General features: G+C 50.1%; 1 protein-coding gene across 4 annotated transcripts in view; it reads left to right on the top strand.

Moving 5' to 3' along the window:
• The window catches only part of DNMT1 (DNA methyltransferase 1), a 60926-nt gene extending 45445 nt beyond the window's left edge, over window positions 1-15481 (top strand). For all 4 annotated transcript variants that reach the window (XM_055343584.1, XM_055343581.1, XM_055343582.1 and 1 more), the window contains exons 22-40: window positions 1256-1353; window positions 1542-1689; window positions 2698-2813; window positions 2995-3199; window positions 3279-3412; window positions 4371-4544; window positions 6469-6690; window positions 7911-8103; window positions 8850-8934; window positions 9110-9238; window positions 9361-9643; window positions 9971-10112; window positions 11196-11362; window positions 11785-11962; window positions 12635-12830; window positions 13134-13300; window positions 13465-13581; window positions 14752-14842; window positions 15123-15481. In XM_055343584.1, the coding sequence (XP_055199559.1) occupies window positions 1256-1353; window positions 1542-1689; window positions 2698-2813; window positions 2995-3199; window positions 3279-3412; window positions 4371-4544; window positions 6469-6690; window positions 7911-8103; window positions 8850-8934; window positions 9110-9238; window positions 9361-9643; window positions 9971-10112; window positions 11196-11362; window positions 11785-11962; window positions 12635-12830; window positions 13134-13300; window positions 13465-13581; window positions 14752-14842; window positions 15123-15151 (2874 nt within the window). In that variant the 3' untranslated portion in view covers window positions 15152-15481. The remainder of the gene's footprint in view (window positions 1-1255; window positions 1354-1541; window positions 1690-2697; window positions 2814-2994; window positions 3200-3278; window positions 3413-4370; window positions 4545-6468; window positions 6691-7910; window positions 8104-8849; window positions 8935-9109; window positions 9239-9360; window positions 9644-9970; window positions 10113-11195; window positions 11363-11784; window positions 11963-12634; window positions 12831-13133; window positions 13301-13464; window positions 13582-14751; window positions 14843-15122) is intronic.
• The last annotated feature ends 1292 nt before the right edge of the window (window positions 15482-16773 follow it).

The raw sequence follows: 16773 nt of genomic DNA on the forward strand, positions 1-16773 counted from the left end.
GCAGAGACACAGGCAGAGAGAGAAGCAGGCTCCATGCAGGGAGCCCAATGTGGGACTCAATCCTGGGACTCCAGGATCCCCTCCTGGGCCAGAGGCAGGCGGTAAACCGCTAAGCCACCCAGCGATCCCTCCAATAAAGGATTTTTAAATTAAAGAATATATATATGTATGTATATATATATATATATATACATACATATATATACACACACATGTCTTTTTTTAAAAGACCTATAGCTATTTAATAACACATTTAACAAACTACAGTACAGTGTAAACATTGTTTTCCTATGCACTTGGAAACCAAAAAAAATCATTTGGCTCATATTACTATGGTGACCTGGAACTGAAACTATAGTACTGAGGTCTAGACAGACCTCAATTTTTTGTATTGTATTTGACTTATTTTTTTTTTATTTATTTATGATAGTCACACAGAGAGAGAGAGAGAGAGAGAGAGAGGGGCAGAGACACAGGCAGAGGGAGAAGCAGGCTACATGCACCGGGAGCCTGATGGTGGGATTCGATCCCGGGTCTCCAGGATCGCACCCTGGGCCAAAGGCAGGCGCTAAACCGCTGCGCCACCCAGGGATTCCTGTATTTGACTTATTTTGGACAAAAACTTAAATGCAAAAATACCACAGCTGCCTTTAGAACCTGTGGTCACAGTGTTTGCTGGACTTTTTTTTTTGCCTTTTGTTTCATTAATAGGAATTTATATGTTCTTACCATACTTTTGGTTTTATTTTTTTCACCTAGCACATCTATAGGCAATATTCAGAGCTTTTTAAATACATACACCTGGTATTTGCAACTGTATTGCGATGTATTGATACAGCTAGATATAGTCGACTCAATTTGATTGTTTAATAGTATTTCATTATATGAATATCTCAGCTTATGTCTCTTATAAATGCTGTGGCAATGTCCTTGAAAAAGGCTTCTTGGACTGTCTCTATGTAGAAGCAAAAATACTGGGGTGTGGGTTATATGCTTAACTTTGGTCTAGAAAACTCCATAGTGGTGGTGCCCACTTAACCCTTTGAGCATTGTAAGTTCTTGTTTCTCTGCACTTATCGCAACACGTGTCCTTTTTAAATTTGTTAACCTGGAGGGTTTGAATGGTATCTTGTTCTGAACTTCTTATAGTTAACTTAATGAAGCTAAATACAGTTTTTTTTTTATTGTAATTTCCAAAAAATCTGGTTACCAATGTTACTAATGGCCACCTCATTCACTTCTTAAATATTTTTAGGTTTGTCAACAGCCTGAATGTGGACAGTGTAAAGCCTGTAAAGATATGGTTAAGTTTGGTGGTAGCGGACGGAGCAAACAGGCTTGCCAGGAGAGGAGGTAGGTTTGACCAACGCTGTTCTTGCTGCAGAGGAAAATGCTAGTTTTGTACAGGAAGGTGGACCGAAAGGCACAGAGCTGGCAGCCTTCCCTTGTCTAGCATTGTCACCCGGCCTGTCCCCTGTCTAAACAGCCCCAGTAGGTCTTACTGATGAAAGAGGACTTGCTTATAACAAGTGAATTTGTAGGTGCCCCAATATGGCCATGAAGGAGGCAGATGACGATGAAGAAGTCGATGACAATATTCCAGAGATGCCATCACCCAAAAAAATGCACCAGGGGAAGAAAAAGAAACAGAACAAGAATCGGATCTCTTGGGTTGGAGATGCTGTCAAGGTAATCCTGGAGAAGATGGTCTACTTCCTGTCATACATCTGCGAAAGGAGTTGTCCCCTGCGTATCACGGAGAAACCTGCTCCTTTTTGCCTCGGAGAGGACCAGGGCCAGTGGGAGAGGCCAAGGCCCTTAGCCATGCACCAGAAATATGTGTGCCCCAGACTCCATTTTGCTAACATTCCAAAATGGGCATTTCACACTGTCCTCGGTGTCAGGCTGGTTCTCCTTTGAAGCTTATTTCAAAGAGAGCCATCATTGCCCCCTCTGGCTGGGGCTATGGGTGTTTTTGTGGCACTAGCAGATTGCCTCCCCGTAGTTCTATGATTGTCTAAGGCACAACTTTTACCAAAGCTGGAGAGCAAATGTTCTTTCACCGTTGCTTACTTGATGTCTGTAAGCCAAAGGTCTGGTCTGTAGCGTGAGACTTACCCATGCCAGGTGCTGTTATAGGTCTGGACGGGGCTCAGCCCCTGTCCTGTGGTCCTGATCCTCTAGTACGGAAGGGTAGGCACGTGTACTGCCCTGCGGGTAGAGAGGGCTGGAGGGAGGTTGGGGGCTTGGAGGCTTCCTGAGGAAGCAGCATCTTAGCTGAGACCCAGAAGGTTGGCGAGGAACTAGCCAACAAAGATCTGGGGGAGAGTCAGGTGGAAATTAGCTTTCCTTGTGGAAGAAGTAGGTCCTCACAGCTGACAGGAGTTGGGACTAGGATGTGGCTTTAGGACTGTGGCGAGGAGTTGGGATCAGTGCTGTTTAAAATCAAATGCTGGAATCTGACTTGTTGCTGACACTGAAGGGCAGAGCTGACAAGGAGTGCATGTGAGTGCTCTTCATGCAGATTTCCAGCCAAGGGAGATAGAGATTTTCTGTAGTAGCCAGGTCAGTAGAGCTTCGTGACTTATTGAAATTATTAGGAATGAGGCTTTTACATAATGTAATAGGAACAAGAAGGTCAGGCCTACCCTGGACCTTCAAACCCATCCTCCCCTGAAATGAAGCTGTCATTTGCAGACTGATGGGAAGAAGGATTACTATAAGAAGGTTTGCATCGATTCAGAAACCCTGGAAGTGGGAGACTGTGTCTCTGTTATTCCAGATGACTCTTCAAAACCGCTGTATCTAGCAAGGTTTGTATCTTTTCCTTTGCTTGACTTCAGAAAACACTCTCTTAGACAACTGGGAGAGGCTTATATGCAGATAGCCACAGGGGTTCTTTGCTAGGCTCACTGCAAAAAGAAAATATGAGTTCCCCTAAGTAGACTCAGTCCAGACTTGCCAGTCAAGTGAGGGACTTTCTTCCAACTCCAGGGTCACTGCGCTGTGGGAAGACAGTAGCAACGGGCAGATGTTTCATGCCCACTGGTTCTGTGCTGGGACAGACACAGTCCTTGGAGCCACATCAGACCCCTTGGAGCTTTTCCTGGTAGATGAATGTGAGGACATGCAGCTGTCATACATCCACAGCAAGGTGAAGGTTGTCTATAAAGCTCCATCGGAAAACTGGGCCTTGGAGGTGAGTGGCCAGCGCCCCTTGGATGCCCTTCCCTCACTTGCGTGGGGTCGTGGCTGACACCGGGTCCTTGTGCTCAAAGGGAGGCATGGATCCTGAGGCTCTGATAACAGAGGACGATGGAAAGACCTACTTCTACCAGCTGTGGTATGATCAAGACTATGCGAGATTTGAGTCCCCTCCGAAAACCCAGCCAACGGAGGATAACAAGTACAAGTGAGTGCCGGGACTGGGCTCCGGTGGTGCTCTGGGGCGCTGTGCTGCTCTGTGCATCACTCCTGACTTTCATGTGCTTCTATCTGGCAGGGTTTCTTTCCCGCAGTAATCCAAGTCCAGCCTGACTTGGTTGCAGTTGCTTTAAGTCTATGAACAGCCTGGGCGTGGGGTTACCTTCATTAGAAACTCTACTATCCAGGAGCAGAGTGTGTCTGTTTGTGTGTTCTTCGGCATTTATGCTACAGACCTTGCATGTTTCCTTGTGTTTCTTAGATGCTTTCTTTCATAAGTGATACCTTTGATGCCACTTTATTCTAACTGGCGAGTGACTGCTTTTAGAGAGGCTCACTTTTTAAAATTTCCTTCAGATGTTCAGTGCCCCATGCCTTCCTTTGTAACCTCTGTACCTGACTTGTTTGGACCAAATGTGGCATTGGTGCCTCTTAGGGCAGCAGCGATGCTGATGGGGCAAAGGCTGGGAGGGCTGGCTGACATGCTTCTGGTGCTTCTCCAGTCAGCCTGGTGCACTGCCTTTTGACTTGATCTCTAATGAAGGCCATTTCTAGCTAATGTTGAATTTTACCAACTAGCTTTTCAGCCTTTAAAGATAATAGTAGGAGATTCCTTAGACATGGAGTTCTGACTGGAATATTCTTTACTGTATTCTGTATTCTGTTTGTCTTCTGGGTTTTGCTTTTGTTTTTTTTGTTTGTTTTTTGTTTTTTTCTTAGGGTTTTTATCAAATACTCAAAAGTAGGATTGGCTTGTCATTTTTTTGTGTTGTGTCTTTGGTCCCAAGTAAGGATTTTCAAAGTGTGAACATGAACTAAAGGAAAGCTAGTTCCTTCAAATACCTGCAGATATTCTCCATTGGTCATCAGAGACTCTGAGACCACTGACTGCTGCTACAGCCACTACCAATCAGCTCAGGGTCTTTTGCTTCTGTCTTTCACTCCAGGTTCTGTGTAAGCTGTGCCCGTCTGGCTGAAATGAGGCAAAAAGAAATTCCAAGGGTCCTGGAACAGCTTGAAGACCTGGACAACCGGGTTCTATACAGCTCAGCCACCAAGAACGGCATCCAGTATCGAGTGGGTGATGGCGTGTACCTCCTCCCTGAGGCCTTCACGTTCAAGTGAGTGCCCCCTTTGCCCAGGTCATGGTTGTGAGCTCTGGGCCAGTACAGGGTTGGCTTTGCAGTGTCCTCCACTCTGGATCCCAGGACTAGTTGCTGCCTAAACTGTCACTGTCGTATCTATGGTGTCAGCCATAGCCAGCCCTCCAGTGTATAGGGAGTCTAGCTCATTGCAGAGTGAAGCTGTAAGCCTCAAGGACGTCTGAGCATGCTCTGGCTAAGGGGGCGCTGGTGCCAGAAGTGGGGCCCTGCCCAGCCGTGAGGCTCCAGGGCAGAGACCATCTCCTCTTAGTCCCTGTCTGTCTGTGGGAGGAGTGCCTCGCCTGCCAGGCTCTTAGGATGAAGTTGGTTGCAAGCACTTAGCCCAGCACCTGGCCTAGAGTAGAGCTTGAACGAATGTGAGTTGTAATCCTATTTACCAGGAGGTATTGAGACCTCTTTGCTCATCAGAGGGTTGGGGCTGTTCGGGGACAAATCCAAGGAATTTCCAACTGGATCCAGTCTTTGTCCTAGGAACTAGTGCATGATTGCCTTTACAGCCAACCTTTCTGAACTTCATCTGCCGATTTGCAGTTGCATTTTCCTCCAGTGCCTGCCCTCAGTTCAATTACTGTGAATTGCAGAACAGAGGGCAGGGTCCCCTCAGCCTTATATAGTTGGTGCTTGTAGCCCTCTGAGCTCCCCGTCCTTTGTGGAGTGGGGGATGCCCAAGGTGCTGTCTGCCCCAGTGCTCACTGTGCAGCAGGGCATCCACACAGGTGCTCAGAAGCACCTTTGGAACCTGTCAGACTAAGGCAGCCTGGTAGGAAAGTCTGACAGCTACTTTCCTGAATGGCAGCCTCGAAAGTGTGTAGCCTAATTAATGACCAGCTTTGCCTTCATAGGCCAAATTTCGGCTTGCCCAGTCCATGAGTCTCTGCTCCATTTTTTATTTTATTTATTTTTTTTTTAATTTTTTTTTTATTTATTTTATGATAGTCACACAGAGAGAGAGGCAGAGGCAGAGGCAGAGGGAGAAGCAGGCTCCATGCACCGGGAGCCCGACGTGGGATTCGATCTGGGGTCTCCAGAATCGCGCCCTGGGCCAAAGGCAGGCGCCAAACCGCTGCGTCACCCAGGGATCCCCTCTGCCCCATTTTTTAAGCAGCATCACCTCTAGTAGCACCTCAGTTGGGAGAGCATAGGTCATGCCTTGGCAACAAGCGCACAAATGGGGAGGTTTCCTTCTTGCCTCTAGTATGTGTCCATCATGGTTCGGCAGGACACTTGACTGGTTGGGTCACTCAGGGAACCAAGCTTGTGGAACCACTGCCTTCTCAAAGTTGCCAGTCTGAGCCAAGGGAAAGTGTGTTGGAGGTTTTCCTGGCAGTTTAGTGTTCACATGACACACAAGAAATGTTTGTGTGTCACGTCTCACACTTCTTGAACGGAATGAGTCACAGGCCAGGAAGTGCAGTCCTTTCATGTGGCCAGGAGCTGGGCATATTCAGGCAGTCAGCAGCTACTGTAGCCAGCAGTGCACACATGGAAGGTGATTATTTTTATCTTATTTTTTAAAGATTTTACTTACTTGAGAAAGTGAGCATGCACACGAGTTGGGGCGGCGTAGGGAGGGGCAGACAGAGGGAGAAGCAGGCTCCCCACTGAGCAGGGAGCCCGATACAGGGCTTGAACCCAGGACTCTGAGATGATGACCCGAGCTGAAGGCAGACATTTAGCTAACTGAGCCACCCAGGCATCTCAAGAATGCTCATTTTAAACTAGGAATGAGATTTAGTATTTCTCTGTAAATCTCTGGGCGCTTAGCTACATTAGCTTATAAAGTGTTTGGATTTAAGTAGTAGTTGTTATTGGCTGGTCAGGCTGAGGTAATTGCTTTTTATGGTTTTGTGTTCAGTTATGCATGATTCTTGCTTCTCTGCAGCATCAAGCTGTCCAGTCCCGTGAAACGCCCACGGAAGGAGCCTGTAGATGAAGATCTATATCCAGAACACTACCGGAAATACTCTGATTACATCAAAGGCAGTAACCTGGATGCCCCTGAGCCATATCGAATTGGCCGAATAAAAGAAATCTTCTGTACCAAGAAGAGCAATGGGAGGCCTAATGAAACGGACATCAAGATCAGAATCAACAAATTCTACAGGTCTGTGAAGGCCTCTGCTCTTTCAGAAGGCATGACTCTTCTAGAAGTCTGAAATGAGGTGGAAACTGGTTTTTTAAGACTTCGGTAGAGGTGGCTGTTTTTCTAAGTGTTTCCAGTTATCTGGTGGATGCTGACAGTAACTTAATTATATTTCATAGTCTTTCTGTAGACCTTTGTTTTAAAGCAGTAGCTTTCTCTCCCCCCAAAGAAATCCTTAAGCAGAAGTCAAGCATGTGACAAAGTCAGGGGTAGAATGTCGTGGGCTCTGCCATCTATTTAGGATTGTCTGAGTTCTGCCCCCAGTTCCTCCCAGGTGCCCCTCCCTGTTTCTGGGGTTCCTCTCTGTCCTTTTCCCAAGTTCTTGGCTTCACTCAGTCTGCTTCTGGAATCCTAGTAACTCCTAGTTGGTTAGGAGCTAACTTGAAACTAATCAAGGACAGTTGTAAGGTTGCTTCACTTACCTAGTGTATGTTAAAGGTTTTTTTAAAAGTCTTTGTAATCACTTTTTTTTTTAATTTTTTTTTAATTTTTATTTATTTATGATAGTCACAGAGAGAGAGAGAGGCAGAGACACAGGCAGAGGGAGAAGCAGGCTCCATGCACCGGGAGCCCCGACGTGGGATTCGATCCCGGGTCTCCAGGATCGTGCCCTGGGCCAAAGGCAGGCGCCAAACCGCTGCGCCACCCAGGGATCCCATAATCACTTTTTCTTAAAGAGTTTATTTATTTATTCATGAGAGACCCAGAGAAAGAGAGGCAGAGACACAGGGAGAAGCAGGCTCCTGCATGGAGCTGGATGTGGGACTCGATCCCGGGATGCCAGGATCACACCTGGGCTGAAGGCAGACACTCAACTGCTGAGCCACCCGGGCGTCCCTGTAATAATCATTTGTATCGGAAAAGAAATCAGAAGTCTGGCTAGTAGAGGCAAGAGAAGGAAACTCCGGATGTTTAGTAGGCAGCTGTTTGTGATGCAGGGCTGGCTTGTTTGGGCTAGTCATGGGCATGAAGGAGCCAGCACATCATTTGCTGAGTTCATGGCAAGGAATCACATTTAGCTGGTGGTGCCAGCTAAAGGGGATAAAAATCAAGCTGACCTAACTGGGGTTTGCAGTCTTCACCCATTGTTTTCTGAACACCCCCAGAAATGTGGTGCCATTTAATTCTTTGTCAGTTAACAGCAAAAGAAAATTGCTAACAAAAGACTCTTACATTTTCAGGCCAGAAAACACACACAAGTCTACCCCAGCAAGTTACCATGCGGACATCAACCTGCTTTACTGGAGTGACGAGGAGGTGGTGGTGGACTTCAAGGCCGTGCAGGGCCGCTGTACTGTGGAGTATGGGGAGGACCTGCCTGGGTGCCTCCAGGACTTCTCAGCAGGGGGCCCAGACCGCTTCTACTTCCTTGAGGTGGTACTCTGGACTTACTGGAGGGAGGGGCTTCAGGTCAAAGTCCTAGCCCCCAGGAAAGTAGCTGAATTACCCAGAGTCTGAATCCATGGTATTCAAGTTCTTCTGGAACTTAACACATTTTTTTAAAGCCAAAAGTAACATCTGAGTGTCCTTGTGCACCTCCAGTTTATTTGGAGACTGTTAGGTGGCCTCTGCTAGCCCTACCAGCATCTTAACATGAGTTAGGGAAAGGCACCACTTTCCCTGGCAGACTTGGCCCTGCCCCTCCGTCCCTTCACCTATAGCCAGGTGATATCTGTACAGCTGAGCAGTGGCTCTGGTAATTGAGAAAGGATCTGGGCGTCTTGTCAGTGAAGCGAGTCACTTTTGAACGTGGTTCTTCGGTGTCGGGTCATCTAAACTTGATACATACCTGTGTTTCCCCCAGGTTGCACTATGGGTGGTTTAATATATCACTTTTGCCTATGTTTAGAATGCGTAGTCCAAGTACTTACAATAGCAGGAAGTCCAATGTTGGCCATGTACAATGTTGTATCATAGAACTCTCTCCCTTCCCCGCCCTGTTTCCAGTGTAACAAAATCAAAGTATTATTGATGGCTAATCTCTTATGGCCATGATTTAGGGGGAAATTAAATGGATCTTTATCAGATTAACTTAAATTGTCTTTGTTAGAAAAGGGACCAGTGTGTTTCTCTGCCAGACTGTTCTGTTTTTTTGTTTTTGTTTTTGTTTTCCTTCTTAGGCCTATAATGCCAAGAACAAAAGCTTCGAAGATCCTCCAAACCACGCCCGTAGCCCTGGAAATAAAGGGAAAGGCAAGGGTAAAGGTACGTTGTTTTTCCCACATTCTCTTCAAGTCTCTTACATAATTCAGGGACTGATGAGTCATCGTGTATGAAAACACAGCTTCTGATGTCACCTCGTTCTTTGCTGTGAATTCAAAATGGGGGTTTAAGGAGAGCAGGTCAGGGGGCTCTGACTGACTTGTGGCCTGTCTTCCAGGGAAGGGCAAGGCAAAGTCTCAAACATGCGAGCCAAGTGAACCAGAGACAGAAATTAAACTTCCGAAGCTTCGGACCTTGGATGTGTTTTCTGGCTGTGGGGGGTTGTCGGAAGGGTTCCACCAAGCAGGTAAACACCATGAGGTTTTTCCCGCGTAACTACCCAGAAGGCCTTTCTGGCTCTGGTCACAGTTCTGCCTCAAGTATGATTCTAGGGACTTCTTAGCACACATCTGTCCTCATATGTCCCAGGCATCTCAGAAACACTGTGGGCCATCGAGATGTGGGACCCTGCGGCCCAGGCGTTTCGGCTAAACAACCCTGGATCCACGGTGTTCACGGAGGACTGCAATGTGCTGCTGAAGCTTGTCATGGCTGGGGAGGCAACCAACTCCCGTGGTCAGAAGCTGCCTCAGAAGGGAGATGTGGAGATGCTGTGCGGTGGGCCGCCCTGCCAAGGGTTTAGTGGCATGAACCGCTTCAACTCTCGTACCTATTCCAAGTTCAAGAACTCCCTGGTGGTTTCCTTTCTCAGGTAAACGGAGTTCAGGCGCCCGTTTTCAGGGCTGCCTGAGGGCAATGAGACCACCAACCCTGGGGCTGCAACACCAAGTGTGCCAGCGGCCAGCAGTAGTGGGGTTAGCCAGAGTGGCTGCTGGAGGCCCGGTGCGGTGGCCAAGCGCCCAGCCTTTGCTTCCAGGGAGTTCGTGGCTGGCTTCTCGGCCAAGAGACTTGGGGATTTGACGGGTATGGCATCCCAACAAGCAGACATCAAACATTCGGGTGTAGCTTCTGGTAGATAGGCCTTCCCATTCATTTGGTGCGTGCAGATGACCCTCGTAGTCTCTCCTACCTCCCACAGCTACTGTGACTACTACCGGCCCCGCTACTTCCTCTTGGAGAACGTCCGGAATTTTGTTTCCTTCAAGCGCTCCATGGTCCTGAAGCTCACTCTCCGCTGCCTCGTCCGCATGGGCTATCAGTGTACCTTTGGCGTGTTGCAGGTGGGCTTTCCTTGGGGAAGGGGGCAAAGGGGGGCAGAAGGGTGTGGACAGGAAAGGGGCTCAGTGGCCCCTGGACTGCAGCAGGTTGTCTCTAACTGAAGAGAGAGTTGAATGGGATAGGCCTGTGGTGCTGGGGAGGGAAGGGGAGGTGGCGGCTGGGACCCACACTCACTTCTTAGCACACATCTGTCCTCACATCTGTCCTAGAGGCCCACAGCTTCTAGGTCTGGGGAGCACAGAACTAGTGTGCCAGTAAGTTCTTCTGTGTCTTAGGGTCTCAAGAGTCACATCTGCTTGTGCATGATGGGGGACCATGTGTTTCTCTCCCCTTTCTTTTGAGATGGAAGGGTGGTGGCCAGCTGTGGAGCTCTAGGTAGCAGTTAGATCCCCATGGGTGGTGGTGAAGCCAGAATTGCAGGAAGATGCAGACTAAACCATTACGGTTTAACAGAAGTATCTCTTGGGTCAATGTACACACGTAGAAACCTTAGGAGAAGGTGGGAGATCATACTCCAGGTAGCTACTGGTAGCTTTGCGTGAATAGATATTGGGTGATCAGAGGGAACTAGGCTTTATCTGAAAAGCAGCTAGTCTATATATCCGTTCAGCAGCTAATGGTATAACTAAAGCTGAAGCTACGCTCAAAAATTAGAAGGGAGTCTGGCTGGAAGGCAGTGAGATAGTGTCTGCATGAGCAAAGTGCTGGCTCCCTCGCCCCCTGGCTCCCCCGTGTCTAGCCCGGTGCCCCACACTGGGAACACTGGGTCTTGGGCTCACCAGTCAAACCTTGTTGGCAGCTCTTATGCCCACTTGCTGCTAGGTCAGTAGCAGGGCTCTGTGGCTCTCTGCCTGCTTTTCTCCCAAGTGCTGAGATCATGAGCTCTCTCGTAGAGCTCTCAAAAGAGCTGGCTGGAAATGCCAGCAGGGTTTACTCCCATCTTCTCCAGAGACTAGTGGCCATCGCACAGGATCTTTTCTCCTTCATCTGGTCCCACTTACTCTTATTGGGGGTAAACCTGCTGAGTTTATTAGGGGCTGGTTGGAAGTGCCCGCTTGACTGTGCATGTCTGGCCCTCTCCTCAGGCTGGTCAGTATGGCGTGGCCCAGACTCGGAGGCGGGCCATCATCCTGGCTGCGGCACCCGGGGAGAAGCTTCCCCTGTTCCCAGAGCCGCTGCATGTGTTCGCGCCCCGGGCCTGCCAGCTGAGTGTCGTGGTGGATGACAAGAAGTTTGTCAGTAACATAACCAGGTGGGAGCCCCGCTTGCCCCACTGTGTATGGTGCTTGTGTTACCTGGGAGGTTTGCTTATCCACAGGTCTCTCAAGAGGCCTGAGTGAGGAGAACGTGTTAGAGCAGTCAGTGTGGTGTTTGGCCTGGCGTACAAGCACTATACCAAACCTTTGGTCTTGCCCTAACTCTGGGTGAGCGCTGCACGCAGGCAGCGACTAGACCTGTAGTTGTGAGCAGAGCCCGTACCCTAGCTCGTCCTCGTCGTAGACAGGGTCTAAGAAGAATGCTGCCCTTGTGACCTTGGGCGGCCCTTTGACTTCTGAGGTAGGTCATCCTACCCGGAGGGGGCAGTGACAGCAGTCAGGATATGGTAGCTGTGATGGGAGGGGCAACAGGGCCCTGGATCCCCAGAGTCCTCAGCTATCTGCCATGCTGTTGCAGGTTAAGCTCGGGCCCGTTCCGAACCATCACAGTGCGGGACACAATGTCTGACCTCCCTGAGGTCCGGAATGGAGCTTCGGCACTCGAGATCCTGTACAACGGGGAGCCTCAGTCCTGGTTCCAGAGGCAGCTCCGGGGCTCCCAGTACCAGCCCATCCTCAGGGATCACATCTGTAAGGTAATGGCACCTTGGCAGAGCAGCGCTGGCCTGCTTGGACCAGTGGCCCCATGAGAATGGGGGTGTGGTTGGAGCCCAGCCAGGGCTTGGGGTTGGAAGCAGGGTCTGAGCCTGGCCTCTTCCTGCTCACCCTCAATCGGCGTCCTCTCAGCTGGCTCTTCCCCCCCACCCCCACCTCGCCGCCTCTTCTTCTTTTTGCCACTACCATCCGTGCCCTCTGCAGCACACAGTCACTTAGAGCGTCAGAGCTCCTCCTCTTCCTAAATAGGTGTCAGGCCACTACCCCCCCTGACTGACCTCCTCTCTTCTGCCCATGTTCTCTGTGTTCTCCCAGATGTGCCAAACCCAGTTCTTCCTGTAGCTGGTTCTCTGATCCTGCAGGGCTCAGCTCATATGTCACCACCTCCGAGAAGCCCTCTCAGCTTGCCCTAAGCTGTCCCTTCACCCGTTCTCCTCCAGGCTATTCCAGGTCCCTGCTCTGTTATCTTCATGGCACACGCAGTCCCCAGGTTGGACTTGGGCTACTGTTTATCTCCCAAGATGTGGCACAAACCCCTTCGGGGTTCCTCATCACTGATGTCTCCAGTGCCTAGAATAGAAGTGCCCAGACTACCTCAGGGCTTAAATGCTCCCTGGATGAAGTGACAGCTGGGCCCTGCTGTGCCTTTTCAGGACATGAGTGCATTGGTGGCCGCCCGCATGCGGCACATCCCTCTGGCCCCAGGCTCAGACTGGCGTGACCTGCCGAACATTGAGGTGCGGCTCTCCGATGGCACCATGGCCAGGAAGCTGCGGTACACATACCATGACAAGAAAAACGGCTGCAGCAGCACTGGGGCCCTCCGCGGGGTCTGCTCCTGTGTGGAAGGTGGGGACCCTACTCATGCCCTGGGTGGGGCTTCCCTTGGGTTTTACTTTGAACACCCTTGCCCCTTGCCCCCTTAGATTCTGATTACCTGCAGCAGTCCAGGGGGCTCCTGGCAGGAGATACCAGGGACTGCCACTTCCTGACCTGAAGCCCTAAGTGAGGCACAGACATGCCAAATGCAGACATCTCTGCTATAAATAGATGCTGAGAGCATCAAATGATAAAGCTTTGTGGATGGGGACTGCTGGCTGCTCTGTCCCTCCCATTCTAGAACCACGGTCTCATTGCAACTCTCTCTTCTAGCGGGCAAAGCCTGTGACTCCGCGGCTAGACAGTTCAACACCCTCATCCCCTGGTGCTTGCCCCACACCGGGAACAGGCACAACCACTGGGCCGGCCTCTACGGACGTCTGGAGTGGGATGGCTTCTTCAGCACGACCGTCACCAACCCTGAGCCCATGGGCAAGCAGGTGGGTCTGAGGGCTGGGGTCATGCCTGGGAGGGGACAGCAGCACGGGGTCAGCCAGTGGGAGTGGCCCATTGGAAGCTAGTGCTCCTCACTTCCCTCTCCCTGCTCCAATGGCAGGTGGGCCCAGTCTTGTTCCCCTTCCCCACCTTAACCTTTCACCCCCAGGGCCGCGTTCTCCACCCTGAGCAGCACCGCGTCGTGAGCGTGCGGGAGTGCGCCCGTTCCCAGGGCTTCCCGGATACCTACCGGCTGTTTGGCAACATCCTAGATAAGCACCGACAGGTCAGTGGGGAGTAGAGCGGGACCTGCTTTTCCTCCGTCCTTGACGAGGGACTGAGTGGTGTCCCACAGAGGCCATAAGGGGAGAGAGGCCCCTCTGCCTGACCCAGGGAAAGGGTGTGTCAGCAGGACTCACGTGGTCCCTTCTAAGGGGACACTGAGCACCCAGATTTCAGTGGCTGGTTGGCCTCAGTACTTCCAGGAAAGGGGACCCTGTCCCTAGGGCCCAGGGACTCATGGTCAGGCATTTTTAAGCATGTCAGCTGCCATTTACAGCTTCGAGGCAGGTTTAGCCCAAACTGGGAACTTCTAGGGCACTGAACTCCAGTGAGGGAGCAGAGTAAATGTGCAGTGGTAGGAATGAACCAAGAGTCTCTCACTGATCTCGGGGGGGGTTGAGTTGGGTGTTTCTTAAGCCTATTTCTGCCCAAATAATGCCTCCACGAGGCTCACAAAGCCAGCAGTGCCTAGGGATTAGAGCAGAAGCCCCCCTGCCTTGCCACTGCCCAAGTCCTGTTCTCTAGAAACAACCTCTCTTAGCCAGAAGTGAAGCATGGTGACTTCTATATCTGGATCTGAGTTTTTTTGTTTTAAAGAAGCAATTTTCTGGGGATCCCTGGGTGGCTCAGCGGTTTAGCGCCTGCCTTTGGCCCAGGGTGCGATTCTGGAGTCCCGGGATCAAGTCCCGCGTCGGGCTCCCGGCATGGAACCTGCTTCTCCCTCTTCCTGTGTCTCTGCCTCTCTGTCTGTCATAAACTTAAAAAAGTTTGTTTATTTATTTATTTAAAGAAGCAATTTTCTTTAAGATTTTATTTATTTGAGAGAGGGAGAGAGAGGCAGAGAAAGAGAGAAAGGCAGAGACACAGGCAGAGGGAGAAGCAGGCTCCATGCAGGGAGCCTGACGTGGGACTCCATCCGGGGTCTCCAGGATCACACCCTGGGCTGAAGGCAGCGCTAAACCGCTGAGCCACCCTGGCTGCCCTGGATCTGAGTTTACCTAAAAGCCCTTTAAAGGCCCCTTGACATCAGGTTTGGGGTGTGAAGGTGGGCAGATGGGAGGGTCCCAGAGCCATCATGGCGGAAGGGCTCTGGTGGCCCATAGGAGCAGAAGACCTGGAGCTGGTGCTGACCCCGGCCACGCCAAGCCTGGCATCTCCCCCTTGCCTCCTGCAGGTGGGGAATGCTGTGCCACCGCCCCTGGCCAAAGCCATCGGCTTGGAGATCAAGCGCTGTATGTTGGCCAAAGCTCGAGAGAGTGCCTCAGGTACAGTGAGGGCAGCGGGTGTGCAGCTGGGGGGGACCCTCTCCTCAGGCCTGGCTCAGACCCTAGCCCAGGCGGCCTGAGAATCCCTAGGGAACCCCTGTGAGCAGTTGCAGTCTCACTGGATATGCATTCCGAGCTCCTGCAGGTGCTTATTTGGTGGGCCATTAGCGTCAACACGTGACTGTTAACGTAGCCCTCAATTTGAACCTGTTCCCCTTGTCCACTGCTTAGGGTAATCTATGTGTGCTCTGTAATGACTCTGCCTTTTATTTTTCTCTAGTTAAAACCAAGGAGGAAGAAACTGCTTAAGGACTAGTTTTGCCCTCCCGTCGCCCTTGTTTCTGGCACCAGGGATCCCCAACATGCACTGATGTTGTATTTCTAACATGTCAAAATCTGTCAGTTCAAATGTGTCGTTCACAGTGTTTGTGGCCTTGGCTGACATGGAGCTGTTCTGTGAGGTTTGCTTATCAACTAATGACTTAGTGATCAAACTGTGCAGTACTTTGTGCATTCTGGATTTTAAAAGTTTTTTATTATGCGTTATATCAAATCTACCACTGTATGAGTGGAAATTAAGACTTTATGTAGTTTTTATATGTTGTAATATTTCTTCAAATAAATCTCTCCTATAAATCACCCTGGCTGGTGACTTGTGATTTGAGGGGCTTCTGGTTGACTCTCAGCTGAGTCTGGATGAGCACGGGCTCCTCAGAGCTGAAGGGGACTCCACAGAGCTTTGTCTGAAGTTCGGAGCATTTGGGTGTGCCATGTACGTGCTAGGGGATGGGGGTTAACTTGTGACCGTTCTGACCAATGAGATGCAAGTAGAACTTGATAGTGTGGTTTCCAGGAAAATCTTCTAAAGCAAGTCTTAGTTGGCCTTCCGCATTGTAGCCCTTCTTTGCTCTAGACTAGAGTGGGATGCCTGGTGGTGCAGCACCCAAGTCTCTTGTGACCATGAGAGTAGAAGCCCTGTGTAGTGGATGGTGGAGGAATAAGAGTGGCGTCACTCAACAGCCCTGGCCTGATAGCCACCGATAGACCCACCGTGTAAGAATCTGTTAGGTAGGGATCCCTGGGTGGCGCAGCGGTTTGGCGCCTGCCTTTGGCCCAGGGCGCGATCCTGGAGACCCAGGATCGAGTCCTACATCGGGCTCCCGGTGCATGGAGCCTGCTTCTCCCTCTGCCTGTGTCTCTGCCTCTCTCTCTCTCACTGTGTGCCTATCATAAATAAATAAAAATTTAAAAAAAAATTAAAAAAGAAAAAAAAGAACCTGTTAGGCTCTCTGGGAAGTCAGCCTAATTGAATCCTGAATTCTAAGACCAACAAACCATTTCTTTGGTTTGTCTTTGGGAAAGGACTTGGCTATAAAATGCCAACAAAGCAGAAGCAGACAAAGAAGTGTTAGTCACCAGCACACACGACACAGAGGACCACTGATACGATGGTAAGTAATAACCTGTCCCACCACTTCTACCCGTAAATGGTGTGCTCGGTGGCCCTCTAGCTGTAGCTCTCCCCTCAGTGAGTCACAGACATCTTAGTCATAGGAGTGAAGGGACTACACAATGTCCAAACATAAAAACTTAAAACCACTTCCATCCCAAGAGGTTAGAGGTGTCCCTCCTATTAGACTGTTCGAAAGCGCGCTGTGTTGAACATCTAGTGCATGCTTTTCCGTCTCTGGGAAATATTGGGGGTTCCTGGATCATTGAGTGTAAACATTTTTCTTTTTTTGTTTTCCTTCTTTCTTTCTTTGAAAGATTTTATTTATTCTTGAGAGACAGACACACAGGCAGAGGAAAGAGAAGCAAGCTCCATGCTGGGAGCCCTACGCAGAACTTGGTCCCACGACCCTAGGATCACGCTCTGAGCTGAAGGCAGAAGCTCAAACCACTGAGGCACCCAGGTGCCCCTCCCTCTAAAG

Source organism: Nyctereutes procyonoides, unplaced genomic scaffold, assembly GCF_905146905.1.
Source record: "Nyctereutes procyonoides isolate TBG_1078 unplaced genomic scaffold, NYPRO_anot_genome, whole genome shotgun sequence".
Taxonomy (NCBI): Eukaryota; Metazoa; Chordata; class Mammalia; order Carnivora; family Canidae; genus Nyctereutes; species Nyctereutes procyonoides.